The sequence below is a fragment of the Bos mutus genome, chromosome 26, assembly GCF_027580195.1.
Source record: "Bos mutus isolate GX-2022 chromosome 26, NWIPB_WYAK_1.1, whole genome shotgun sequence".
Taxonomy (NCBI): Eukaryota; Metazoa; Chordata; class Mammalia; order Artiodactyla; family Bovidae; genus Bos; species Bos mutus.
The window spans coordinates 6,647,888-6,674,759 of NC_091642.1; the positions used below are offsets into that span (position 1 = coordinate 6,647,888).

A 26,872-nucleotide genomic window follows, 5' to 3' on the forward strand; every position below is an offset into this window, starting at 1 on the left:
CGCCGCTGGCATGTAAGTTTCCCAGTGCTTGCTCTGGGTCAACAGCAACCACAGCGGCTGAGCCCAGACTCTGACACAGTCTCTATTTATGATCATTGCTCTAACGATGTTTGTCAACCCCTCCCATAAACCACATAGAGCAACAGCAGCGTTTCCATGGCCTTCTGCCAAAACAACGATCATTCCAGTGTTTGCACTTATTACTAGGACTACTCCGAGAGACAGAAAATCTATGTATTAGAAAAATTTTTTAAAGAAAGTTTTCAGAAAAAAGAAAGTTCCTTTTCTGCTTAATAAATCAATGAATTGTGATCAACAGTATCGATTCATTTGGACACCTTATAAAGATGGCTGTAAGGAAACAGTGTCACATCTAAAACTGAGCTAAACGAGCCATCACAGTACTGCAAGACTCAAACCAGAGATAAAGGTTTGGTCTTTATCTTAAATCCAGAAAAATAAAAAGCAAAACGTATAGGCCAAATGATTGCTGATTTATTCTGTATTCTGTATCATGTTTCTTCACTTTAGTCTGAAATTCCATTTTATGTTTGGCAATGCTCTTAAGCACTGAGAAAAACAAATGAGGTCAAATATGCTAAAATGTTTAAAAGCCCAGTCACAGACAGTGCGAGGGGCAGTAGTTACCTCCTAAGTCCGTATTCTTGCCCTGTGTTATCTGGCATGGCCTCAGTGTCATCTGAACTGAAAGGAACGAATACTGATTGTGCTGTGCTTAGTCGCTCAGGCGTGTCTGACTCTTTGCAGCCCTTTGGATTGCAGCCCACCAGGCTATTCTGTCCATGGGGTTTTTCTAGCAGGAGTGTTGGAGGGAGTTGCCATTTTCCTCCTCCAGGGGAATCTTCCCTACCCAGGGATCCAATTCGCATCTCCTGTGTCTCTTGTACTGCAGGCAGATTCTTTACCCACGGAGCCACCAGGAAAGCTCGAATCAGCAAAGTCTATATTCTTCTCATTGTGAAAAGTCACAATACTTAACAGAAATCCCCAAAATAGTATAGGCAGAAAAAAACAAAGTCACACACTTACTGGGTGGTGAAGTGAAGAATCAAGAATGAGAGGCCCCAAGAAACATCATAAAATTTCAAAAGCAAAATCACACAGCTTTGGAGTTGGTTAAAAAGTCAGGTCAGAAAGAAGAGATCGGAATACAATCAAATTCAGTGAGAGAGCTCACTTGGAGGTTTATGGCCAACCTCCGAGAATTTCATCACCCACGGAGACTAAGGAGCCTTCAGAGGCAATGGGAAGAAGGTGCACCCAGGGTCACAGGAGAAGGAAAAAGGGCCCAGCAGAACCCCAGCCAGAAAAACTGAACCTCCAACAGCTAAGGTCAGCAACAGTCAGCTGAATTTGCATACCTTTGACCAGTTTCAAATCCCTTGTATCTCACAGAAAATTGACCTCTCTAGATATCATGGTTCACAAGTCCACAGCTTGAGGGGCTAGCTCATCTTAACTGGTTCATGTGAATCACAAGGCAAGGCCTGATTCCCCCCCTCATTCCTCAAGGTCTCCCAGGTCAGTCCCAGGAGAAACAAAGGAGCAGTCTCACCTCCAGGGTTTTTGAGCATTTGTTTCTATTTGATACTAAGCAATTCCCTAGGTCAAGAAGTTAGCTTTCGAACTGTGGTGCTTGGACTGCAAGGAGATCAAACCAGTCCATCCTAAAGGAAATCAACCCTGAATATTCATTGGAAGGACTGATGCTAAAGCTGAAACTCCAATACTTTGGTCACCTGACTCAAAGAGCTGACTCACTGGAAAAGACCCTGGTGCTGGGAAAGATTGAAGGCGGAAAGAGAAGGGGACGACAGAGGGTGGGATGGCTGGGTGGCATCACCAACGCAATGGACATGAGTTTGAGCAAGCTGTGGCAGTTGGTGAAGGACAGGGAAGCTTGGCATGCTGCAGTCCATGGGATTGCAAAGAGTCAGACACGACTGAGCGAATGAACTGAACTGTACCATTTTTCTAGATTCCATATTTGTTAATATATGACATTTGCTTTTCTCTTTCTCTCTTTCTGACTTATTTCATTCTGTATGACAATCTCTAAGTCCATCCATGTTTACAAATGATGCAATTTCATTCCTTTCTATGATTAATATTCCATTGGCTATATGCACCACATCTTTATCCACTCCTCTGCTGATGGATAATTATGTTGTGTCCATGTCCTGGCTATAATAAATGCAATGAACATCGGGCTGCTTGTGTCGTTTTGAATTATAGTTTTCTCTGGGTATATGCCCAGGAGTGCGACTGTTAGGTCACATAGTAGGTGTTTAAATGGCAAGTGTTTCAAAATCTTTTTATTCTGGTAGGAAAAAAAACCAAACAAACACATGTGACAAAGTTTACCACTTAAACCATTTTTCCGTGGATAGCTGAGCAGCACTAAGGACATTCACACCGTGGTACAACCATGAGCACTGCCCATCTCCAGAACTTGGTCATCGTAAACTAAAACCCTGCACCCATCTGTCAAATGGCCCGTTACCCCTGCCCGAGCCACGGGCCCTGCTACGCTATCTTGTCTCTGTGAACTTGACCACTCCAGGTGAGAGATCCGGACACGAATTTTTAGGCCCCACACGCAGCCACTCCTGCCAGGGTTCCACACCAGCAAAACAAACTTCCGTGTTCCTATAAATGCTCCGCTTCCCCAGAAATGGTGTATCCAGCCAGCCAATCCAGCTCTGGGATCTGCACCTGATTTCTTCACTCCTTAATGTTCCTAAATAAGGTCCAATATGTACCCCTAGCCAACCACGGCATGTCTCTGTTACTGCTTCCAATGCTGCAAGCCTCACTCTTGCCCAGACACCGTGGGGTTGAGGGCTCCTCCTGCCCCGTGCCCTCCAGGGCATGTGTTGCTTTCTCTTGAATACAGGACAGACCCACTACCCAGCGGTCTTATCTTTTGTCTTTAGACACTGGAATCCTACAGTACTTGTCCTTTTGGGACTGGCTCACTTCACTTACATTGTTGCCAAGTTGTAACGTGCATCTGGATGAAAACAAGGTCCCACTGCGCAGTATAGGGAATATCAACGTGCTGTGATAAACCACACTGGGAAACAACACAAAAAGAATGCAGGCATATGTACAACTGAGTCACTTCGCTGTGCGGCAGAGATTAACACGACATTGTAGATCAACCATTCAATAAAAACATTTTTAAAAATACAAAAAGTTGTAGCACGTGTCAGTGTTCCTTGCCTTTAAAAAGCTAAATAGCATTTTATCTGCTCATCTGTCAGCAGACACTTAGGTTGCTTCCATCTTTTAGCTCTTGTGAATAATGCAAATGGCAAGTGTTTTAACCACAGATTTTCTTTTTATATACCAAAAATCCAGATTGAGCCATCAGAACAGTTTGTCCTGGCCTCACAAAGGTTCTCTTTTAACAGTATCTTCTTCCTGAGCCTATCTTCAGGGAAAGCTGATAGCTCCTACTTCCTCTTGATGGAAATCCTATTTAAGGGCTCTCTCTACTTTTTCACATTACCCAGAGGAGCAGAATCATTAAATTATGAGGAAAAAAAAGAAAAGAAATTGCTAATCAAAAACAGTTGAATACAAGTTGTCAAGTTGATACATAGAGCAGTCCAAATTTTGAAAATGCCACTCAAATACAAATTATAGGTGGGGAAATCTGTGCTTCAATGGGAAAACTGCACACTGCTCAGATCACTCCACCCTTTCAGGTTTTCCAATTTAGTGTTGCGTTCAGTTCAGCTCAGTTCAATTGCTCAGTCGTGTCTGACTCTTTGCTGGAGTTGCCCTCCACCTATTTTACGGGCTAAGTTGAAAAGAAGTGATGACTCTGTAAATGATTCTGGTCCCCGGATATGCAGATGGCTTCTTCCATGGAAGAACAGCCCTCCCTCCACAGGGCAAAGCCACTTTGGCCTCATTTCAGTTTATTTCAGTATTCGTGATCTATACATGTGTCTGTCCTTTGGATCCGCCTTGGAACTGGTGGTAACGTCTTAGTGGTTATTTCATTAGTAAATGTTTAACATGTATTTGCTATATCTGAGAGTCATAATTTTACTTTTGTTTACAAAATTACTCTTAAATATGAGTAGCATCCACAGATGTGCTAATTTCATACTAGTCAAATATGGCTTGTAGAAGGCATCACCTGGGATGGTTTTGTTAGAAAAGCAGAAAGTTGGGCCCCTTATCGGAAGCATTGAATTTTAACCGGACCTCCTTCAAGGATACATTGAAGTTAAAGTCACGGTGGGTTAACACTCATCGCTCACTGATCTCCCAGCCTTCGGGGACTGGCTCTGCCAGCCTCAGTCATTTGGTTCCAGGGGTTTTCCACCTGTTCCCTGCCTTCCTGGCTCCCTCTCAGCATACTTCCTTCTGTGTGGAGGCAAGTTCATTGCCAGAAACTCTCCTGTTACCTACACCTCCATGCCAAGCCTGACCCAGGAGCTCACAGACCACACTTCTCATCACACAGCCACCTCCCTGCCCTTCTGCAGTGAATCAACTGCTTAGGAGCTGGACGTGGGCTTGAAGCTCCAGGCCTCGGTTATACACTTTCCACCTGTCCTCCCAAATGTGCTCTTGGCCAGGAGGAGGGAGAAGGAAAGTGAAAGTTGCTCAGTTGTGTCCAGCTCTTTGCAACCCCATGGACTATACAGTCCATGGAATTCTCCAGGCCATAATACTGATATGGGTAGCCTCTCCCTTCTCCCGGGGATCTTCCCAACCCAGGGATCGAACCCAGGTCTCCCGCATTGCAGGCAGATTCTTTACCAGCTAAGCCACCAGGGAAGCCCGAGAGTACTGGAGTGAGTAGCCTTTCCCCTCTCCAGGGGATCTTCCTGACCCAGGAATCGAACTGGGGTCTCCTGAATTGCAGGCGGATTCTTTACCAACTGAGCTATCAGGGAAGCCCTTTAACACAACAGTACGTTATCAGGGAGAAGGAAGGTCTTAGATATTACCATGCTTGTGGTCTGTCAAAACTCAACCACACATGACAAATATCTTGTTTCTTAGTATTTAATTTCTCTTGTTAGGGAGAATTTAGTTTTTCTCCTTAGGGGAGAAAATATGGTGAAAATGGTTGGGATACATGCCTTCCGTCAGCCTTTCTTCACCCATCTCTCCATAACGTTTCTCTGTCTTTGGGTTTCAATGCTGCCTACATTTCCATGTCTTCCATTCTCTTATTCAGTCAATACTCGAGTGCCCACCCGCTGTCCTCCCTGTGAGCCTGCAGATGCCACACGTGCACAGGCAGGGCTGGGTCCTGACCTCACGGGGCCTGCAGTCTAGCTGCAAGTCTAGTGGAACTTACCCCATAAAGGGACTACTCTAACCTTTTCTAAAATATCAAATGTGATGCATAAAGGTGGTTTAGAGAATGAGGAAAAAGTAACGCAAATTTAGAATGTGACATCTCAAAAAATGAAGACTGTTACATAGTCTTTTGGGGGTGCGGAACTGTCCATAGAAGTCGCTTTCCTCAGGGAAAAACAGAAGTGTCCCACACTGTCATGGGACATTGGTGAGCTCGTAAGTGATCACTCTAATGGTTACGTAAGTGATAGAAAACGAACTCCCTCTCTCAGTGGTGCTTAGACAGCCTTCCGTTTGGCGGATCAGTCTGGGTTGATGTCATTCGTTTTCTTGCAGGTCGTGTTTCACAGTTTATGTCAAGTGTTAGCGTGTGACCTACATGGTCACTAACAAGCCAGGCCCCACAGTGGTGGACACGGTTCACGCACTGTCTCATTTAACCTTCATGGGAACCTTGCACGGTCAGGCTCACTGTCTCCCTGAGCCACGGGAAACGGGAAGCATCCCGGAGCCAGTGAACAGGAACCCAGGCTTGACTGACTCCCGTGCCCATCCATGCTACCTTGCCTCACTGAGCTGCTGGCATGACCACAATCTGTTTTCATCTAAAATTAACGCGTGGACAAAGGAGCCTGGCAGGCTACAGTCCATGCGGTCACAAAAGAGTCGGACATGACTGAGTGACTACACAATGACAAAATATACTCAGAAGTAAGACCACTGGGGAAGCAGTGATGGCGATGACTCACAAGAAAGCCTTAGTAGACACCAGTGTGGCAAACTGGCCTGACTCTCGCTAAGTTATCTGTCATCAAGTTACAGTTGGAAGCACCTGGAAACCAGGCCTCTGGACCGAGTCTGTTTACTAGCATGCCTTCCTTCTGCTGCTGTTGCTGCTGCTGCTGCTAAGTCGCTTCAGTTGTGTCCGACTCTGTGCAACCCCATAGACGGCAGCCCACCAGGCTCCCCCATCCCTGGGATTCTCCAGGCTAGAACACTGAAGTGGGTTGGCATTTCCTTCTCCAATGCATGAAAGTGAAAGTGAAGTCGCTCAGTCGTGTCCGACTCTTAGTGACCTCATGGACTGCAGCCCGCCAGGCTCCTCCATCCATGGGATTTTCCAGGCAAGAGTACTGGAGTGGGGTGCCATTGCCTTCTCCTGCCTTCCTTCTGGTAGACACTAAAGTTTAGGTGCCATGCAGAGTGAGCGCCAACAAAGATGTGCCCGCATAATCAGAAAGAAAACAGAATCGCCGTTCTACCTTTAAAATCATTTGTTGGGTATTTTTGTCATTACCCATTCAGAATACAAAGAGGCAGAAGGTACATGTTTCTCTTAAAAGGCTTCACTGTTTTGTATCCTTTTTCCTCTTCAAGAAACAGCAGGGGGGAAAAAATGGTAATTGGGGTCCTTTGTACATCCGTGATTTATTACATTTGTTTCATTAAGTTTTGTTGTTCCTTGGAAGTTTTGAAAATCCTAAACCCATAGTCTAACACTGGTTCACACTGAAGCTAAACACTACACGTTAAACAGGTTTTTTTAAAAATCAGCTGAGTTCAAGTTATTAACCAGGAGATTTCTCAAAATTTAAAAATTTTTTAAAATGTCAGACCAACCAGTCTACATTATAAACAAAAGCAACAAACTTTCTCTCCAGTGTTTTTAAGTCAGTGATAGCTTTTCCTTTCCCTGAAGTTTCAAGATCTCAAAAAAAGTAAATAAGGATGCTGGAAACTTGGAAAAGAAATATTTTTTAAAAGATGTCAACCGTACAAATGAAGAAGAAAACGTGAGGAACGGGGGTGTAGCTCAACCCCAAGATAAGGAGACAGGAGGAAGGTGGTGGAAGTTTCCATTTGTTTCCTTCACAGGAAAACTGCAACTTGAGTTACAGTTCCTGATGCCGCTGCCAGTCCTTGAACTGGGCACAGCAAGCAGGTTTTATTTCGTGAGCAAACAGTATCCGAGGATTGGCGAGGAGCCTGGATTGTGTTGACCTCCAGGGGAAAGGCTGGGGTCGGAGGTGGGGCCGTGCACTAGCTGTGTTTGCTGACCCTGCCCACATCCACCCAACAGCAAGAATGATCCCTCGTTGCCAGGCAACTGTTCCTTAACCCTTCACTCGTCAAGGACTCAGATTAGGATATGTGAGTCCAAAATAGACATTTTCGTGTTCCAAACGGAACTTGAGGGATAGAGAGATGGATAAAATGGACTCTGTGTCACATTTCTTATCCCTGCCTCTGGGTATTTCCTTGTCTAATTTCTCCGGGGAGAACCCATTTTATGTCAGGTAGCGGGAGGGGCACAAAGGCAAACGGTGGAAGATAAGGCAGAAATAAACACCGAATCCTAGCCCTGAAGGTCACGCCCTAAACATGAGGTACAGATGAGGACAAGTTAATAATCAGGTCGTTCTGGGGAAACGAAGCAGGAGCCTATGGCCCTTCCCCCAGGTCCTCTGCCTGCCTTTGCTCTGCGGCAAAACTTTATCCAAAGAACAAGTTTAATCAGAGAAGTGAGAACATGCAGAAACAAAGGAGAACAGTCAAATAATGATAACAATGTAGTCATGAAGCAAAGCCAAGGACCTTTAGCTCTTCCTCAAAGGCTGTAGATAATATTCTGAGCCATATCCTGTGAGCTCTCTTGTAGACACTGGAACCCCCACCAGGTGGAGAGGTTAACTACACAATGACCTGACTCTAGCCACGGCATAGGCTGCCATGATTCCAAGAATGGGCCTCAAGAAATGGAAACAAACCAACTCTGGAACTGAAGATTAACTGAACCTAAAACAAACCAAATCACTGCAGATGGTGATTGCAGCCATGAAATTAGAAGACGCTTGCTCCTTGAAAGGAAAGTTATGACCAACCTAGATAGTATATTGAAAAGCAGAGGTCCGTCTAGTCAAGGCTATGGTTTTTCCAGTGGTCATGTATGGATGTGAGAGTTGGACTGTGAAGAAAGCTGAGCGCTGAAAAATTGATGCTTTTGAACTGTGGTGTTGGAGAAGATTCTTGGGAGTCCCTTGGACTGCAAGGAGATCCAACCAGTCCATTCTAAAGAAGATCAGTCCTGGGTGTTCTTTGGAAGGAATGATGCTGAAGCTGAAACTCCAATCCTTTGGCCACCTGATGTGAAGAACTGACTCATTTGAAAAGACCCTGATGCTGGGAAAGATTGAGGGCAGGAGGAGAAGGGGACGACAGAGGATGAGATGGTTGGATGGCATCACTGACACAATGGACATGGGTTTGGGTGGACTCCAGGACTTGGTGATGGACAGGGAGGCCTGGCGTGCTGCAGTTCATGGGGTCGCAAAGAGTCGGACACAACTGAGCAACTGAACTGAACTGAACTGAAAACAAGATGACACTGCTCAGACCACTGACGACCAATTTCAAGATGACAGAGCTGACTGTGCTGTGTCTGCATGTACCCCCTCCCTCTGTCTATAAAAGCTCTTGCCCCCGACTGTCAGGGGTGGGGGTTGGGGCAATCAGCCCTCGGACGGGTGTCTGTCCCCCCTCCACCTCCACTGCCGGCATCCAAAATACAACAAACTTTCCACCAATAAACTTGGCCTCTGTATTGGCTTTTGAGCGGTGAGCAGCCAGCCCCTACTTTCAGTCACACTAGGAAATTAGGATTTATCACTTGCAGAATGGTAAAAATGCAGAAGTCTGAAAATGCACATGCTGGGGAGGTTATGGAGAGAGGGAGATGTATATTGCTATTGGAAAGGAAATTAGTGTAAGCCCTGTGGAGGATGTTGCTGCTGCTGCTGCATCACTTCAGTCGTGTCCGACTCTGTGCGACCCCATAGACGGCAGTCCACCAGGCTCCGCTGTCCCTGGGATTCTCCAGGCAAGAACACTGGAGTGGGTTGCCATTTCCTTCTCCAATGCATGGAAGTGAAAAGTGAAAGTGAAGTTGCTCAGTCGTGTCCGACCCTCAGCGACCCCATGGACTGCAGCCCACCAGGCTCCTCTGTCCATGGGACTTTCCAGGCAAGAGTACTGGAGTGGGCTGCCATGGAGGATGTTAGCGATGATCAAACTCTCACTGCCTTTGACTCTAGGCAGTCCCACACCAAGACATTTATTCTACAAATATACCAGCACAAATGCAAAATGTCAGGCACAAGACATGTTATTTAGCGCAACTTTGTCTAAGGTGGTGGTAAGAATAGCTGTACAGGTTTCCTCCTGCGGCTGTAACCAATTTGAGCCTTGAGGTTTAAGCCACAAACAAAGTAGCTTAAATGTATTCTTTTATAGCTCTGGAGGATGGAAGTCCAGGATGAGTCTTATCCAGCGAAAACTGAAACTCAAGGCCTGTTCTTTCCAAGGCTGTAGGGGAAAGTCCATTCGCAAGACTTCTCCAGCTTCTAGAAGTTTCCCACATTCTGCAGTGCCTGACCTCGCATCGCTCCAGCCTCCCCTTCCACCCTCACACCTGCTTTTGGCGTTTGACTCTCCTCTTTCCCTCTTAGGAAGACGCTTGTGGTTGATTACTTTGGGCCTGAATAAAACAACCACTCTCCCCATTTCGCCAGCCTTAACTCAATACACCAGCAAAGTCCCTTTTGCCATGGGAGGTAACGCAGTCACAGGTTTGGGGGGTTAGGAAACAGACATCTTTTGTTCAGCCTATCATGGTAGCAAAGACTGGAACCAAACTGAATGATCAGCGGCAGTAGACTGGTTAAATAAATTAGATAAATTCATTCTGTAGATACTGCAGAGTTGTTTAAAAAAAATGAAAAAGCTCATGATGGATTGAACAGAAAGCTCTCCAAAACAGGTGACCAAAAAAAAAGTATAGAATAGAGAAAAAGAATGTAGTTTATATAATTTACCTGTATAGACATATATACACAATGTTTAAACTATCTCTGGAATGATACATCAAAAATCAACAAGGTGGTTGCCTGCAGGTGGGAACTGGGGGACAGTGTCACGGGAAGAGGTCACTTTCACTATGTACTCTTTGGTAACTTTGGATTTTTGAAACTTATAACTATGTTACGTGGGCTTTCCTGGTGGCTCAGTGGTAAAGAATCTGCCTGCCAGTGCAGAAGACATGGGTTTAATCCCTGGGTCGGGAAGATCTCCTGGAGAAGGGAATGGCAACCCACTCCAGTATTTTTGTCTAGGAAATCCCATGGACAGAGGAGCCTGGAGGGCTACAGTCCCTGGGGTTGCAAAGAGCTAGACTCAACTTAGTGACTAAACAATAGCAACAGACTATAGTACTTATTGGAGAAGGCAATGGCACCCCACTCCAGTACTCTTGCCTGGAAAATCCCATGGACGGAGGAGCCTGGTGGGCTGCCGTCCATGGGGTCGCTAAGAGTCGGACACGACTGAGCGACTTCACTTTCTCTTTTCACTTTCATGCATCGGAGAAGGAAATGGCAACCCACTCCAGTGTTCTTGCTTGGAGAATCCCAGGGATGGGAGAATCTGGTGGGCTTCTGTCTATGGGGTCACACAGAGTCAGACACGACTGAAGTGACTTAGCATAGCATAGCATAGCATAGCATATTACTTATCTCAAAAGTAAAATAAGAAATTCTAGAAAGAGTGAAAAGGAGGCAAAGTGCAAAAGGAGTTCTGCCTGGATGAGATCAGTGCTGCCTGGAGTCAGGAAGGCCAGGGCTACAGTAACAGACACAAGACGGTGTCTGATATTCCAAGGCTGCATAACTAATTACCCCAAAACTTCGTGGCTTAAAACAAGAACCTAGTATATTGCAGTTTTGGAGGGTCGGGAGTCTGGGGATGGCTTGGTTGGGCAGACAGGGCTCGGAGCCTCCCGTGAAGTGGCTGTCAGTTTGCCAGCCAAGACTGCCTGCATCTCAAGGCTCAGCTGAGCCTGGAGAATCTGGCTACGAGCGAGCTCCCTGAGTTGTTGGCAGGAGTCAGTCCTCACTGGTTCCTGGTCAGAGGGACACTTGAGTGGGTTCATGTCTTGGCAACGTTGGGAAGAGAGAGAAAGAAAGAGAGGGCGAAAGAGGCTGAAGATTGGCCCAAGGCAGACCTTCCGGTCATCTACAACCTAATCAAGGGAGGGACTGTGCCCCATGCCACCGGCCCCATGCCACCAGCCACGCAAGCCAACTTGGCACAACAGGGCAGGGGACCAGGGAGAGGATGCTGGGGGCAGGAGAGGGCCTGGGGGACATCTTAGGAGCCGCCCACCAGTGCAGAGTAGACAGCAGAGGAGGGCGGGGCACTGGATGAAGGAATAAAAGCGTGAATGCCTGCAGTGCGTGTTTGTGAAAGTCGCTCAGTCGTGTCCAACTTTGTGTGACCCCAAGGACTATACAGTCTGAGGAATTCTCCAGGCCAGAATACTAGAGTGGGTAGCCTTTCCCTTCTCCAGGGGTAGTGCGTATGGAAGGCTGCAAAGACACAGGTCTAGTTAGAGTCATAAGTGGATACTGGGAAGCAGTACAAATAAAGATACGGAGAGCAGGGTTTGGCCCAATTACAAGCCACTGACTCACTCATTCTTGGCCATGCCCAAATCTGGGCCCTGGCTCTAAGCTGAGGTATACTGTCTTATTCCACTGGAAAACTATTTCACGCATGTCAGGCTCTCCTCTGCTCGGAGCAGATTTCTTAGAAAAGAAGGGCACGCCTTTCCTTTCCAGGCTGCCTGCCGCCCTGCCGCCCCACACCTACAATGGTAGGAAGCACCGAGGGGTGGCTTAGCACTGCGAACTGACCGGCTCTTGTAGCACAGTCTTGACAGCCCAGAGAAACTAGTTTTTCTCTTCTCAAGAGATTCTTCAACTACTTGAATTTCCCTTGTGTTCCAGAAAATTATCTCTTCCTTTTCCGCTACAGCCACGACATTGTATCAAAATAGGATACAGAGCTGGAATCCGCAGCCTCAGTGTAAGGTTACATCCGTTGTGAAAATACCTCACTGAACACATCTTCAGGCAACAATCTGACAAACCTAGCCTGGGACATTCCATAAAGACAGCTGGCCACTTCAAAACTGTGTCATGAAAGAAAAATAAAAATATGAGAGACTTTTCTAGATTAAAGACTAAAAGACTGATAATTAAACACAGTGTACAATCCTGGATCAGATCTGGGTCACTTGGAAAGAAATAAAAACTGGCCCTACATTACCCCTACAGTCCCCCTACAGTCCCTGTGGCTGATTCACAGCTGGGGCAAGACAAATAGAAAGTAAAACTTGCAACAGTCACACAAAAACACTGGAGTTGAAGCCTGCCAAAACATCCGAGGCTTAATGGGCCAAGATTCCAGTGAAAAGGGGACACAGGGAAATGAGCCCAGCAACTCCTCCTTAGGGAAGTTGTTGACCACGAATAAGCAGAGATTTGGGCAATATCATGGTGCTAGGGATCAAGAAATGAAGTATAAGACCTGCTGTAAAGGAAGGACACTCATGAAAACTCTAGATTTTCAGCCAATGTCCCTGAAATGGCTGGCTACATCCTAGAAAAAAGGGCAAACTGAAAACAGAGTATCCTCAACTGAGGCAAGGTAATCTACTTGTAACCTAAACGCCAACCAAAAGCAAATAAAGTTCTCTATAGATAATGCCTACCTAAACCTCTATGATTTTTCACAAAGAATGTCAAGGATTCAATCAAAAATTACCAGGAATTCCAGGATACATGACCAAATGACTGAATATTAAGAGAACAAGAGAAAAGAGAAACAAACCTACAAGTGATTCAAGTGTTGAAATGATCAGCTATGATCTTTAAAGTAGATGGCAATACTATGAGACTCAGACTTAATAACTAGCGGTAGTCCCTTTCCTATTGGAAAAGGAAATGGCAACCCACTCCAGTGTTCTTGCCTGGAGAATTCCAGGGACCGGAGAGCCTGGTGGGCTGCCGTCTGGGGTCGCAAGAGTCGGACACGACTGAAGTGACTTAGCAGCAGCAGCAGTCCCTCTCCTGATCTGGGTGCTAGTAACAGAGTGTGTTTACTTTGTGATAACTCATCAACCTGTAGATTTAACATTGTCTGCTTTCTTATATGTCTGTATATTACAAAACAATTCAAAAAAAAATTGGGCTCAGAGGGAAATTCATAGCCTTAAATGCATTTATTTAAAAAAGAAAGCTGAAAGCAATGATGTAAGAATCACCAAAAAAAAAAACTTTTTAAAAAGAACAGTAAATTGAAATAATGGAAGTAAAGATATAAGCAGAAAGATCAAAGAGAAAACGAATGCATAATGGAGAAAATGTGGAAGTCACTCAGTCGTGTCCAACTCTTGCAACCCCATGGGCTATACAGTCCCTGGAATTCTCCAGGCCAGAATACTGGAGAATACTGGAGTGGATAGCCTTTCCCTTCTCCAGGAGATCTTTTCAACCCAGGGTTTGAAACCAGGTCTCCCACCTTGCAGGCAGATTCTTTACCTGCTGAGCCACAAGGGAAGCCTAAGAATACTGGAGTGGGTAGCCTATCCCTTCTCCAGAGGATCTTTCCGAACCAGGAATTGAACCGGGGTCTCCTGCATTCCAGGTGGATTCTTTACAAATTGAGCTATCAGGGAAGCCAGAGAAAATACAAATATAAAAATATGAAAATAAATATAAAAATCCTTTAAATAGAGTAATACAACTGATACAATTTCTGTGATATCCAGCTTCCAAGATAGCCGATGATTCTCACCCTCTGCTATTCAGGCACTCCTGTAGCCCCTCTCATAATGAATAGGGCAGCATAATGAGAGTGGACCGGGCTCCCTTTCTCCACACCCTTGCCTGCACTTACCTCTGTCTTTCTGATAACAGCCGTGCTGACAGGTGTAAGGCGGCATCTCACTGTGGCTTTGACTCACATTTCCCCGATGATCAGTGATGTTGAACACTTTTTCACGAATCTGTTGACCATTTGCATATATCTTCTTTGGAAAAAATGTCTATTTGGGTCTCCTATCCATTTTTAAAATGGATTGTTGTCCTGCTATTGAGTTGTATGAGTTCCTAATATGTTTGAGATGATCAGTCCCTTATCGAGAGATGGTTTGCAAATATTCTCTCCCATTCTATAGGCTGCCTTTCCATTTTGTTGATTGTTTCCTCTGCTGTATAGAAGATTATTCCTTTGACGTCCCACGTGTTGATTTTTTGCTTTTGTTGCTTGTGTTTTTAGTGTCATATCCAAAAAACCATTGCCAAGATTGATGCTGAAGAGCTCTTTCCCTGTTTTCTGGTAGGAGCTTTACAATTTCAGGTCTTACATTTAAGCCCTTAATCCATTTCAAGTGAACTTTCTTTTTTTTTGTCTGTGCTAGGTCTTCACTGGGGGCACTTCTCTAAGCTGCAGTGTGAGGGCTTAGTTGCTTCAAGGCATTTGGGATCTTAGTTTCCTGACCGAGGATTGAACCCACATCTCCTGCATTGGAAAGCAGATTCTCAACCACTGGGCAACCAGGGAAGTCCCCATTTCAAGGTAACTTCTAATGGGAGAGCTGAACATACAAATATATATCAATCATGACACGTTAGAATAATAAAGTACTAATAAAATGCAGACAGTACCTACGAGGAAGAAATTAACTCTGATTTGGGTTGGAGGAGAGTAAACGGAGAGGCAGAGTGTTTTAAGAGATGGTAACATTGGCGAGATGCTTTTAAGGGCAGATTCACGGATGGGCATTGAGTGGGTTCCAGGCAGAAACAAGGAGGCAGGAGAGTGTGAGAATGAGAGAGCTCTCCCAGGAAGGTGAGGCCAGGAAGGCGTCCCTGACAGCCTGGAAGGGGGTGGGTTACAGCTCAGTTCAGTTCAGGCGCTCAGTCGTGTCTGACTCTTTGAGACCCCATGGACTGCAGCACGCCAGGCCTCCCTGTCCATCACCAACTCCCAGAGTTTACCCAAACTCATGTCCATTGTGTTGGTGATGCCATCCAACCATCTCATCCTCTGTCATCCCCTTCTCCTCCTGCCCTCAATCTTTCCCAGCATCAGGGTCTTTTCAAATGAGTCAGTTCTTCGCATCAGGAGGCCAAAGTATTGGAGCTTCAGCTAAAGGAATGTAAAAGCAAGGGATGTCTCCTCCTTTCTTTCTGCTACTCAGGACAGAAATGTCCCCAGACTTGGGCAGGGTCCCAGGATAAGCATCTCCAGTTCTTCCCCAGCCAGGTGAGCAGGGAAATGCACAGAACACTGGTGTGAATTGTTTATTTGTGAGCAAGTTTGCACCACCTTCTGTACTCAATGACTCATCCAGGCCACTCTTGGGTGATGCTCAGGCACAAGCCCCTCCAGTAAACTGGTCGGTTTAGTTCAGTTTCCTGGGCGTGTTTGGGCAGATTCCCCAGACCAAGCAGGTGGTAACAGTGCTTTCTTTCCCCAGCAAGAGGGAGTGGAATCCAAGTTATCGAGTACAGACTTGGTTGGAGGATAGCGCTGAGCTTCTGCTGAGACACAGCTGCGCCCATCCAGTCGGTCTGCCCCTCCCTGCGGCGGACTGAGCACCCTGAGGTCAGGGTGGCAATGAACGTCAGCGCGTTTTGACGGGGATTTTATAGCTATTTAAAACCTGTTGCTTTGAATTTTTTTAAGTTTTAAACTTGATTTAAATAAGCCTTTATTTCTCAATGGTAACTTTTGAATTGCAATCTAATTGATAGAATTAATATTCTTTTAAAAAAATTATTTAATTGCAGGCTAATTCCTTTACAATACTGTAGTGGTTTTTGCCATACATGGACATGAATCAGCCATGGGTGTACATGTGTCCTCCATCCTGAACCCCTCTCCCACCTTCCTCCCCAACCCATCCCTCCCCTCAGGGTCATCCCAGTGCACTGGTCCTGAGCGCCCTGTCTCATGCATCAGACCTGGACTGGTGATCTATTTCACATATGGTAATATATATGTTTCAATGCTATTCTCTCATTTCATCCCACCCTCACCTTTTCCCAGAGTCCAAAAGACTGTTCTTTACATCTGTGTCTCTTTTGCTGCTCGCATATAGGGTCATCGTTACCATCTTTCTAAATTCCATGTATATGCATTAATATACTGTATTAGTGTTTTTCTTTCTGACTCGCTTCACTCTGTAAGAGACTAAGACTACCTGACAAAAAATTGTTACACAGACTTTTAAAAAACACTCCTGGGTTTCACTAATTTATTGCTCTTAAATACTCAGCAGTGTCTCAGATAATTAATGAGCAGGTACTCCATGGCAGTGCAAAGATTTTGCTGAACCTATGAACTGGCAGTCTTTCGGTCCCCCCAGATAAGATTGCCTTCTTATTTCCTTAATTTTACTGGATAGAATGATATACTTTAAAGACCCCCTTTTAAACTAGTGAAGAAAAAGAAATGCCATGCTTGTAATTCACCTGACATTTACAAGCTCCTGATTTAAATGAACTTTACCCAAAGCATACAACACAAGAGGCAATTCAAATCTCACTGGTGCACAGCCCTTTCTGTTACAGAGTAAAATGGCTTTCTTTTGAAGCACATCGCAACACTCTTAAGGAAATAAAATTAAATAAGGCACCCAGGTGTTAACAGCAGTGCCATCCATTCAATAAATGCTTGTTCGGGGCCTATTCCATGATAAGTGTTGGAAGCAGAATGGTAGATTGGGCCCTCTTTAGCCACCCTACAGCCCGGTGGAGAACACAGATGGCGAAAATTAACAAAAGAATTACAGATTCTGATCACTGCAGAGGCAGGAGTAACATAGGGAGGTGGCCTGACCCTCTTTGGAGAATCAGAGAAAAGCACTCAACATGGGGCATCCCTGACCGCTTAGCGGTGAAGAATTCGCCTACAATGCAGGAAACACAGGAGTCAGGGGTTTGATCCCTGGGTCGGGAAGATCCCCTGGAGAGGGAAATGGCCACCCACTCCAGTATTCTTGCCTGGGAAATCCCATGGACACAGGAGTCTGGCGGGCTACAGTCCATTGGGTCACAAAGAGTTGGACACGACTGAGCGACTGAACACGAAGCACAAAGGAGTGACATTTAAGTCGAGACCAGAAGACCCTGAGTGGGACCAGAGCAGGAGGGAGAGCCTCCCCTGCCCTGGGAAAAGCCTGTGCAAAGACCCGCAGTCCTGAAGGAGCTTGGTACGTTGAAGGGACGAAGAGACCGTTGGGCTGAAGCATAGTGTACCCAAGATCCTATACGCGGTGGGTTGCAGAGGCAGCTGGATAAGAACTCTTGCAGGGGGGTAGTGGGGGGCTTTTGGCAGGGGAGTGACAAGACCTGTGCATTTTGAAAAGCTCACTCTGGTCCCCAGGTGAGCACAGGTCAGGAGAGGAAATGCAGAAATCAGCAGAGACTCCCATCACAGGTTAGGCAAGATGGTGGCTTGGAATATGGGTGATGACCGCAGAGAGAAAGACACAGAGTTAGGGTGTGTGTAAGGTGGAATAAACAGGCACGCTGGTGGGTGGGGTGAGTGGGAGGGGTGCTGAATAAAAGAGAGGAGCTCAGGATGACACTCAGATTTCCAGCTGGAGTAGTTGGGGAGATGGTGAAATCCTACCCATATATGGGGCAGACCAGTGGCAAAACAGGTTTGGAGAAATAGGTCTTCACCCCTTTAAGGCCATGTCTCAGTCTCTTAGTCACTGGAGTAACCTAGAATCCCATTTAGGATTCCTTTGAAAAGGGAGGTGTCTCTCAAGAAACTGCTGCCTGGCCTGAACTAGGCTCAGCATTTTTTATTTAGGGGGAGTTCAGAGGGCAGGTGGTAGTACGGTTGTAAGTGGGAGCTAAGGGTGCATCTTGATGCTGCACTTCATAAATATACACATTTTAAAATTCAGAGAATGTGCTTGTTTAGGGGGATTTGGTGGCCTAGGGAAGATCATGAGAGCAAAGTTTAAAGACCTGCAAAGCTACTCCTTGGCATTGCCACTTACTAAAATATTAGGGAAGAGATAGTACTGTTGAACATAAATCTTCTCTTAAAAAGAAAAAGAAAAAAAAGGAATTTGGGACTTCCCTGCTGGTGAGCTCAGTTGGTAAAGAATCTGCCTGCAATGCAGGAGACCCCAGTTCAATTCCCGGGTTGGGAAGATCCACTGGAGAAGGATAGGCTCCCCACTCCAGTATTCTTGGGCTTCCCGTGTGGCTCAGCTGGTAAAGAATCCGCCTGCAAGGCGGGAGACCTGAGTTCAATCCCTGGGTTGAAAAGATGCCCTGGAAAAGGGAAAGGCTACCCACTCCAGTATTCTGGCCTGGAGAATTCCATGGACTGTATAGTTCACGGGGTTGCAAAGAGTCAGACACGACTGAGCAACTTTCACTTTCACTGGTGGCACAGTGGATAAGAATCCACCTTCCAATGCAGGGGGCGCAGGTTCAAGCCCTGGTTGGGGCAGATTCCACATGCCGCAGGGTAAGTAAGCCCATGCACCGTAACTACTGAGCCGGCGCACCCAGAGCCTGTGTTCCCAACAGGAGAAACCACCATGATGAGAAGCACTTGGACTGCAGCTGGAGAGTAGCCCACACTAGCTGCCACTGGCGAAAGCCTATGAAGACCCAGCACAGCCAAAGATAAAGCATTTTTTTAAAGTAGGAATTTGATGTGCATTTTTCATATTATTTCATACATGGATTATCTTTCCAACAGCATTGCTGGTTTAGGAAGAAAATAATTAAAGATGAAAATACGTAAGCCAAGAGCCAAAACTATTCCGAAGAGCCCAGGGTTGTAAGCTGATTTAATTTGCCCTTTTCCCCTAGGAGTCATTTCTTGGATCATTGACTTACTATCATTCTGCAAAACAGTGGTAGCCCCAGTCACCCTCTGCTTATTGCCAGAGTGTGATCCAGCTGTGGGATTTGAAGTGCTTACGTTTATGGGATTTAAATGACTCCGTTAATAAAGGTCACTCCTAAAAGTAATAGAAACTTAAGCGTGTGGAAACAGAATGAGTAAGACTGACTTGGGGGTTATTTCTAGTAGTTCTTTGGTGGTGTCCTTAGATACATGTTTAATCCTTAAAGGCAATGAAGAAGGTGCCTCCTTTTAAATCAATTTACTAGTGCTATATTGAGCTACACCAGTAAAATGCTACTTGAAACCCCCCAATAACAAATGGTATCATGTACACACCAGGCTTAAAATATGCCAGATAATATTGGCATAACAACATACTATATTGTTAATATAATACTGATAACAGTACAATTGTAGTATTTGTTAATATCACAGCCATAGTATTTTCCAATATCTTTGAGAGAATAAAATAGTAACTTGAGTCTCAGGTCGAATCTGGTAGGGTACATTTCTTGACATTAAAAAGGATCTTAAAGACCATCTAATCTTGTCCTTTAAAATATTTATTAACAGCAAATGAATTAATATTCACCCAAAATGATGTCTATTAGGCTGCTAAAGAATCCTCTAAGGTAAGTGGTCATTGTTTGAATTATCTAAAATTAAACTGGTGACGGCATTTGAGAGTATGTAAAAAAGAAATATACAGCTGTGTCCCAGGCATAAAAGATTACTTAACAAATATTTCCATGTTAAGACCCAATGTGATCAGATATAAATCAGATGTGTCATTCATAGAAGTAATAAATTTCTCACAGTTTTACAAAGTCTCCAGGATCCGGTTCCTACTCACTTTTCTAGCCTTGTTTCTTTTCTTCCTCCTCCCCTCCACCTTCAGTCTTCTCAGTTACAGCTCTACTGATCTTTGAACTCTGAACCTTAAACCCACACTGCTCTCTCTGGTCTCAGGGACCTGTCTGGAACCCCTTTCCCTCATTCTTTGTTGGGTTATTCTGCCGGAAGCCTTCTGTCCATTTCCATCCCCTAATCTCAGACCCCAGGGAGGTTTTCAGAAGTTCTTGGGCAAGGGTCTGCTCAGTTTTCCAGGGATAACCAAAGCTAACAGGGTTTTATTCACTGTTCAATCCTCCACCCCAGCAGAGTATTTAGAACATAGAGAATACCATGGAAATTGATATTGGAATTTGAAATTGGTATTGGTATTGAAATTGGAAATACCAAATTCAATACCATACTTGAAATTTTTAGTTTACACAGTTAAACAGTAACATAAATTTGAAGAAATAAAGTTGGTATTTTTAAGAGAGATATTTCATTTCACTTTATTTCTTCTCTAAAGAGAGAACATACACACCCTGGCATTAGTTTGAAATGATACAAAAATTCTAACATTGTTGTAAGTTAAATTTCTCTCAACAGGTTAGACAACACACAGAATCCAGAGAGTTACAAGTGTGAGTGATAGAACAGTGTATAAAATCCACTCAAACTATAATTCTCAATTTACAAGCTTTCTGCTCAGCAAGGGAGTTAAAAGAAAGGAAAAACTCTTTAGAAACCTCCTTGGAAACTAACGACCTTTAACAACATCAGCATATACCCCAGAGAATGGACATGGTCTGAGTACTTTCATTTCTGAAATTGTGCAAGAAAAGACAACTTGGTTTTCAGAGTCACACTGCATCCTCCTATAAAAGTTCCAGGTCTTTCTAGTCTCCACATGAAACACCGTTCTTATTTTAAGAACAAAAGGAGCAATAAAACAGCTTGGGGAAAAAGGACGGAGCTCTGTGTCCCTAGAGAGGTTTGAATAGTAGTAGTAGCAGTAGTAATAATATAACAACAATCAATGGGCTTCCCTGGTGGCTCAGATGGTAAAGAATCCGCCTGCAATGTGGGAGACCTGGGTTGTATCCCTGGGTTGGAAAGATACCCTGGAGGAGGGCATGGCAACCCACTCCAGTATTCTTGCCTGGAGAATCCCATGGACAGAGGAGCCTGGTAGGCTACAGTCCATGGGGTCGCAAGAGTTGGACACGACTGAACGACTAAGCACAGCACACTGAACAACAATCAAAAACACAGTAAGTTAAAGCTTGTGTTAGATCTGATAATTCCAGACGGCTCACCTTTTGTCAAACAAAGTGGGAAACAGAAAAGGAAATCGTAACTTTTTTTTCCTTTTTGCGTGTCCAAGCCTACCTCGGAGAACCTCTCAGTTCAGTTCAGTCGCTCAGTCGTGTCTGACTCTTTGCGACCCCATGAATCGCAGCACGCCAGGCCTCCCTGTCCATCACCAACTCCCGGAGTTCACTCAGACTCACGTCCATCGAGTCAGTGATGCCATCCAGCCATCTCATCCTCTGTCGTTCCCTTCTCCTCCTGCCCCCAATCCCTCCCAGCATCAGAGTCTTTCCCAATGAGTCGGAGAACCTCTAGCAACTAAACACTCTTGCACAAAGCTCAAAATTTTTCTCTCTTTCAAATCTCCGACTACTGTGAAGAGGATGCCATATCTTCTAATAAGTACAAGAGCTAGCTAGCCTCCTTGCAGGTTCAATTGCTGACATTTTAGAAGCTGAATGGCTACTTATGGTCAGTGAATCAAAGTACCAAACAAAACAGTGGAGGACTGTACCATGCCAAGTCGCTTCAGTCGTGTCTGACTCTGCGACCCTATGGACTGTATTCCTGCCAGGCTCCTCTGTCCATGGAATTCTCCAGGCAAGAATACTGGAGTGGGTTGCCATGGCCTCCTCCAGGGGATCTTCCCAACCCAGGGATCGAACCTGTGTCTCATTGACGGAGGATTCTTTACCATCTGAGCCACCAGGAAAGCTCCAATAATAATGACAGCAATAGTAACAAGAAATGGATTTGCTTGGGGGGTCATTTTAGGAAGCAACACCCTGGTGGCGCTGCCTCCTCCAGCCCACATTCCCGAGCTCACGCAGCCCTCTGGCTCCCGACAGTCACACTCCGCGGGATTTAGCCCCTTTCTCGACTCCCTCGAAGAAGAAAGCGGGAGAGGGAGACCTTATATCCAGGTCAAAAGCGTTTTAAAAAAGCCTGCGGAGCGTCGCGCAGGGCGCCCACACCCGTTCCGGGGGAGGCCCGCCCCGGCCCCGGCCCCCTTACTCTGGAGCTCCATAGAGTAAGCTGCTCCCGGGCCCCTATCGGCCGAGCCCCCGGCGCCGCAAGCCCCTTTTAACGCCTCTCCTCCCGGGGGCCGGCGTCGCTTCGGTTGCCCTGACAACCCAGAGGCGGGGGTGGGGGCAGGAGGAGGAGCAGGAAGGACGGCGAGAGGGAGGGACCAAAAGACGCCAGGAAACGCGAACGAGCGCGAGGGCCCGCGCGTCTCCAGGGGGGCAGCGAGCGCTGCGGGCGGAGGGGGCCCGCGGGCGCAAGACGCACTGCCCCGGGGCGGCCTGGTCGGGCGGTCGCGCCCTCCCCGCGGTGGCCCTCGCGTCCCCGGCGGGGCCTTCGGGTGGGGCCCCGTGGGCCCTCCGTCGCCGATCCCAGGCGTCCGTTCGTCGGTCCGCGCGTCCGGCGAGCTCGGCGGGGAAGGGCGCCCGCACCCGGGCCTCCGTCCGCAGACAGCAGGTAAAGGCCGGGCCGCGGCGGCGGGAGGCCGGGGTGGGGGCGGCCCGGGCGCACCTGTTGCGGGCCCGCCGGGTCGGCCCCGGACCACCCCGCCCCGACTGGGGAAACGCCCGGGAGGAGACGGCCCCCCGCCCCGGGCCGCCCCCCAGCCTAGCGGAGCCGCGTCCCGGCGCGCGGGCCCTCCCTGCGGGCCCCGGGGCTGCGAGGCTGGGGGGCGGCCACGGGTCGGGGGGCGGTGCGCCGGCTCGGCCCGGGGCCGAACTTCGGCCACTCGTGTCACTTTGGCCGGCAGCGCTTCTTAGCGGATGGGAGCAAGTGGTCGGCAGTGGGCCGAGCATGTCGCTCGGGTCCCGAAATGCGGGGAGAAGGCGCCTCCGCTGCGCACATTGCACTGTCATCCCAAGAGTCACCTTTCAGGCCGCGGGCCCCAGTCGGATCTTTCCGGTTTTTAGTTTTGTGTGTGTGTGTGTGTGTGTGTGTGTTTCAGGGCTCCTGGTTTTCGCTCCAAGTTGTAGCACCAAGTGTGTGTGTGAGTGTGTGTGTGTGTGTGTGTGTGAGTGTGTGTGTGTGTGTTTCAGGGCTCCTGGTTTTCGCTCCAAGTTGTAGCACCAAGTGTGTGTGTGTGTGTGTGTGTGTGTGTGTGTATTTGTTTCAGGGCTCCTGGTTTTCTCTACAAGTTGTAGCACCAAGTGTGTGTGTGTGTGTGTGTGTGTGTGTGTATTTGTTTCAGGGCTCCTGGTTTTCGCTCTAGGTTGTATCACCAAGTATGTGTGTCTATGTGTGTGGGTGTATTTGTTTTAGAGCTCCTGGTTTTCGCTCCAAGTTGTGGGCACCAAGCCCACACGTTCTGCACCAAAACTTGGTAGGGCAAGTGAAACACACCGTAATCTTTTTTTGTAGCAAGATCCCACACCATAGTCTTTTTTTCTCTCAAGAGTGGTTTTGAAAACATCGACGCAGGTAGTGCTTTTAGGAAGCGTTGGGGATCACCGAGCATTTTGTCTGGTAGGCTGTAAAAATTCAGACCACAGGGAGAGTGCTGTATAGGTCAAGAAGAGCAACGCTAAGGAGAGGAGAGAAGGAAAGGAAGGGGATGCACGGGTAGGTGGGAGGAAACGGCATGATCCATGATCGATGCAGTGCTCGGGTCTGAAGATTTTGGCCCCTCCATCAGTTCCTCCTGCTGCCCTAGACAGGACTTGAGGGGAATGAAAAGAAGAGAGTGGTTTGGGGTCACGTTAGTGACTACTCATTCTTTTCCACCCGTAGATGACAAGGACATCGAGGAGGATTACTTTCCTCTCAGAAAGAGAATCATTCAGAGGTTAATTGAACCTGAGAAGCAGATACTCTGTGATGGAAAGGGACATTTATTATACTCCACCAAATTGGGCTCTCCCCTCTCAGGCTGTACGGGGACTTTTTCAGATTCATTGTCAAAGCCACAGGGTTTATGCTTATGTGGATATTGACAAGCAGTGTGATATACACAGAACCTGTAATTCAACAGCTACAGTATTAAAGTAATAAATTCAAGTTGGAAGGTAAACACTTCATGGTAGGTACCTTGACTACCTGTTCTTGTTACTTGGAGACAGGGAATGGATTTTTAGATAGAAAGGTTCTGAGATCAACAGTTCTGTAGTACAGTCTTTTCAAATTCTAGTTTTCACATCATTAGCAAAGTTATGAATTAGTCTTTTCACTGGAGAAACAAACATAATGATGTTCGTTGAAAATCTCATAGTCAAAGTGACAAGATAACGATTAAAGCTTGGCTTTTATTAACAGAAAGAAAAGAGGAGGTAGGGTTAAATTTTCCCATATAGTAAAGGATTAGGTACTTGTATTTAAAAAGAAGAAAGAACCAAAATTGTAGATCTTCATGTAACAAGGACTCGAGAATTTAATAGTTATATGCAGACTTTTTTTCTTTTTTTTTTTTTTACCAGAGGATAATTGCGTTATAAAATGGAGATGTGTATTGGTAAATATTTTGTAGTATAGATGAATGATTTTATCGATAGCTATGAGCTTGACATTGAGGCAATCTTGCATTGACATATTTTAGGTAATAGGTGACTTGAGCAACGGAAAAACAGCATTTGTCTTAGGGGATTGTGTGCCTGTGGAACATAGGACTAAAGAAGGGGGTGAAAATGAGGAAGGGTAGGTACAAAAGTGTCCAAGGCAGGGGTTGCTATTCAGTTTCTTTTTCTCCGGTAACAATGTACTTGTTAAATGTCTATTGAATGATTGAGAAGAGCTTTAAAGAAATTGCTCCAGATAAAGGGCCTTGCTTTATTACTGGAGGGATGGCCTGAGGTTGGTTGCTAGCTGCTGGGGGTTGAAATGAATGGTAAAGGTATGGGTCATCCCTTTGGGGATTCTGTACTACTTTTTCTATTTGTTTTCACTGTCACGTTGGGAAAAGTTTCCCAGCTCTTCACTGGAGGGAATAATTACATTATTGTTTACTTTGCTGATGCTCAACTACATGTAGCAAGCCAAAGCACTGTCCCAGGAAATAACAAGGTAGCAATTAAGAGACAGAGGTGGCCTTTCTTCTTCTTGTTTAAATCTCTTGTCCACATCAGAATTCAAAGTAAAAGTAATTCCCTTAGGAAGTTAACGTGGTTTAATTCAAGTAGGATGATTTCAAAAGGAAAGAAGGAAAATAAAGCAGATGAATGTACTTCTGTTTCATAAACTTACTCTCGTAAGTCAGAGGAAGTTTTCATTTTTGTTTCTGGATTTCTGTTTTTCCATAGTGAGGGAACTCTTCCCTCTGTTACTTTCTAAAACTCAGAAGGAATTTGTTCAAAGACAGAAAACAATTAAATTTCCATTTTTGCTGTTTCCTTTCTGTCCTCCAGACCTGTCATGGTCTGCACTCAAATTGTTGGACTTAAGAAATGCCTCTCTATTAGCCCTTTTAATCACTCATGGTATAACTGGGCTACAGAGCCATGCTGCCCTCTCCCCCATCTCCTGTCTGGAGGGCCTCTCCAGGGTGGGCGCGCGTGTGTTCATGCCGTCACTCAGTCGTGTCCGACCCTGCAACCCCCTGGACTGCGGCCCACCAGACTCCTCTGTCTGTGGGATTTTCCAGGCAAGAACACTGGAGCAGCTTGCCATTCCTTTCTCCAGGGGAACTTCCCAACCCAGGAGTCAAACCCGCGTCTTCTGCATCTCATGCATTGGCAGAGGGATATTTTACCCCCTGAGCCCAGGAAGCCCCCAGGATAGGTGAGTGCCACTGAGTGCACTTCTGTTCCTCCCTGGGTCACTACGCACTTTGGCACTTAGCCCGATACTACACTATACTTTCTTTTTTTTTCTTAGAATTTTTTTTAATTGAGGTATAGTTAGTTTACGGTATCGTGTTAGTTTCAGGTGTATAGTACAGTGATTTAGCCATATATATATACATATATGTCCCTTCTCAGATACTTTTACCTTAAAGATTCTTTTCAATATTATAAGATATTGAATATAGTTTTCTGTGTATACAGTAGGTCCCTATTGGTTATCTATTTTGTATATATACTATACTATCTTGTAGAATTTTCTCTCATTTTTTTGTGTGTATGGGTCTTGTGCCTCTGTTGAGATTAAACATTTTAGAGCTAAGTCCATGACCTAGGCTGCTTCTATATTCCTTTTAGCTCATAGTGGGTTTTCAGTATGTACCTGATAATTAAGTAGGATAATAATAGAGGACAAGCCTTTAGTTAGGGATGATTGCATTAATTCCTGCTCTTCCATCTTGGGAAAGTCAGGGGCCATTATTTCCTCATTGATAACTCAGGATGATAAAACCTGCAGTGGTTGTCAAATGTGATTATAGATGTGAATGAAAATTCCTTGTATATTACAAAGAATGTATTAAATGTAAAGGGTTGTCATTAACTCCAGCATACACACAGCAAATATTCGGTGGGCACCTATAATGTGTTAGGTACTTCCTGGGACCTGGATTTCTTCTCCAGGAGGGACAGGACTAGGAAATGACTCCATGGATTGATTGTCTGTGAGGGCAGGGGAACCTCCCAGGCAGAGGAAGAGACTGGGCAGAGGTACAGGGGATAGGATTGTGGCTGGAGCAGAGAGA

General features: G+C 45.9%; 2 protein-coding genes across 3 annotated transcripts in view; one reads left to right on the forward strand and one right to left on the reverse strand.

The window, feature by feature from the left end:
- FANK1 (fibronectin type III and ankyrin repeat domains 1) overlaps positions 1 to 22,440 on the reverse strand; it is a 110,530-nt gene extending 88,090 nt beyond the window's left edge. The window contains exon 1 of one of the 2 annotated variants that reach the window (XM_070363569.1): positions 22,294 to 22,440. Coding sequence is in view for 1 of the 2 variants with exons in the window: in XM_070363568.1 (XP_070219669.1) it covers positions 22,294 to 22,306 (13 nt within the window). In the remaining variant the exon portion in view is untranslated. The remainder of the gene's footprint in view (positions 1 to 22,293) is intronic. The other variant, XM_070363568.1, reaches the window with a different exon arrangement.
- Positions 22,441 to 22,617: 177 nt separating this feature from the next.
- DHX32 (DEAH-box helicase 32 (putative)) overlaps positions 22,618 to 26,872 on the forward strand; it is a 53,694-nt gene continuing 49,439 nt past the window's right edge. The window contains exon 1 of the mRNA XM_070363565.1: positions 22,618 to 22,758. The gene's annotated coding sequence lies outside the window, so the exon portion shown is untranslated. The remainder of the gene's footprint in view (positions 22,759 to 26,872) is intronic.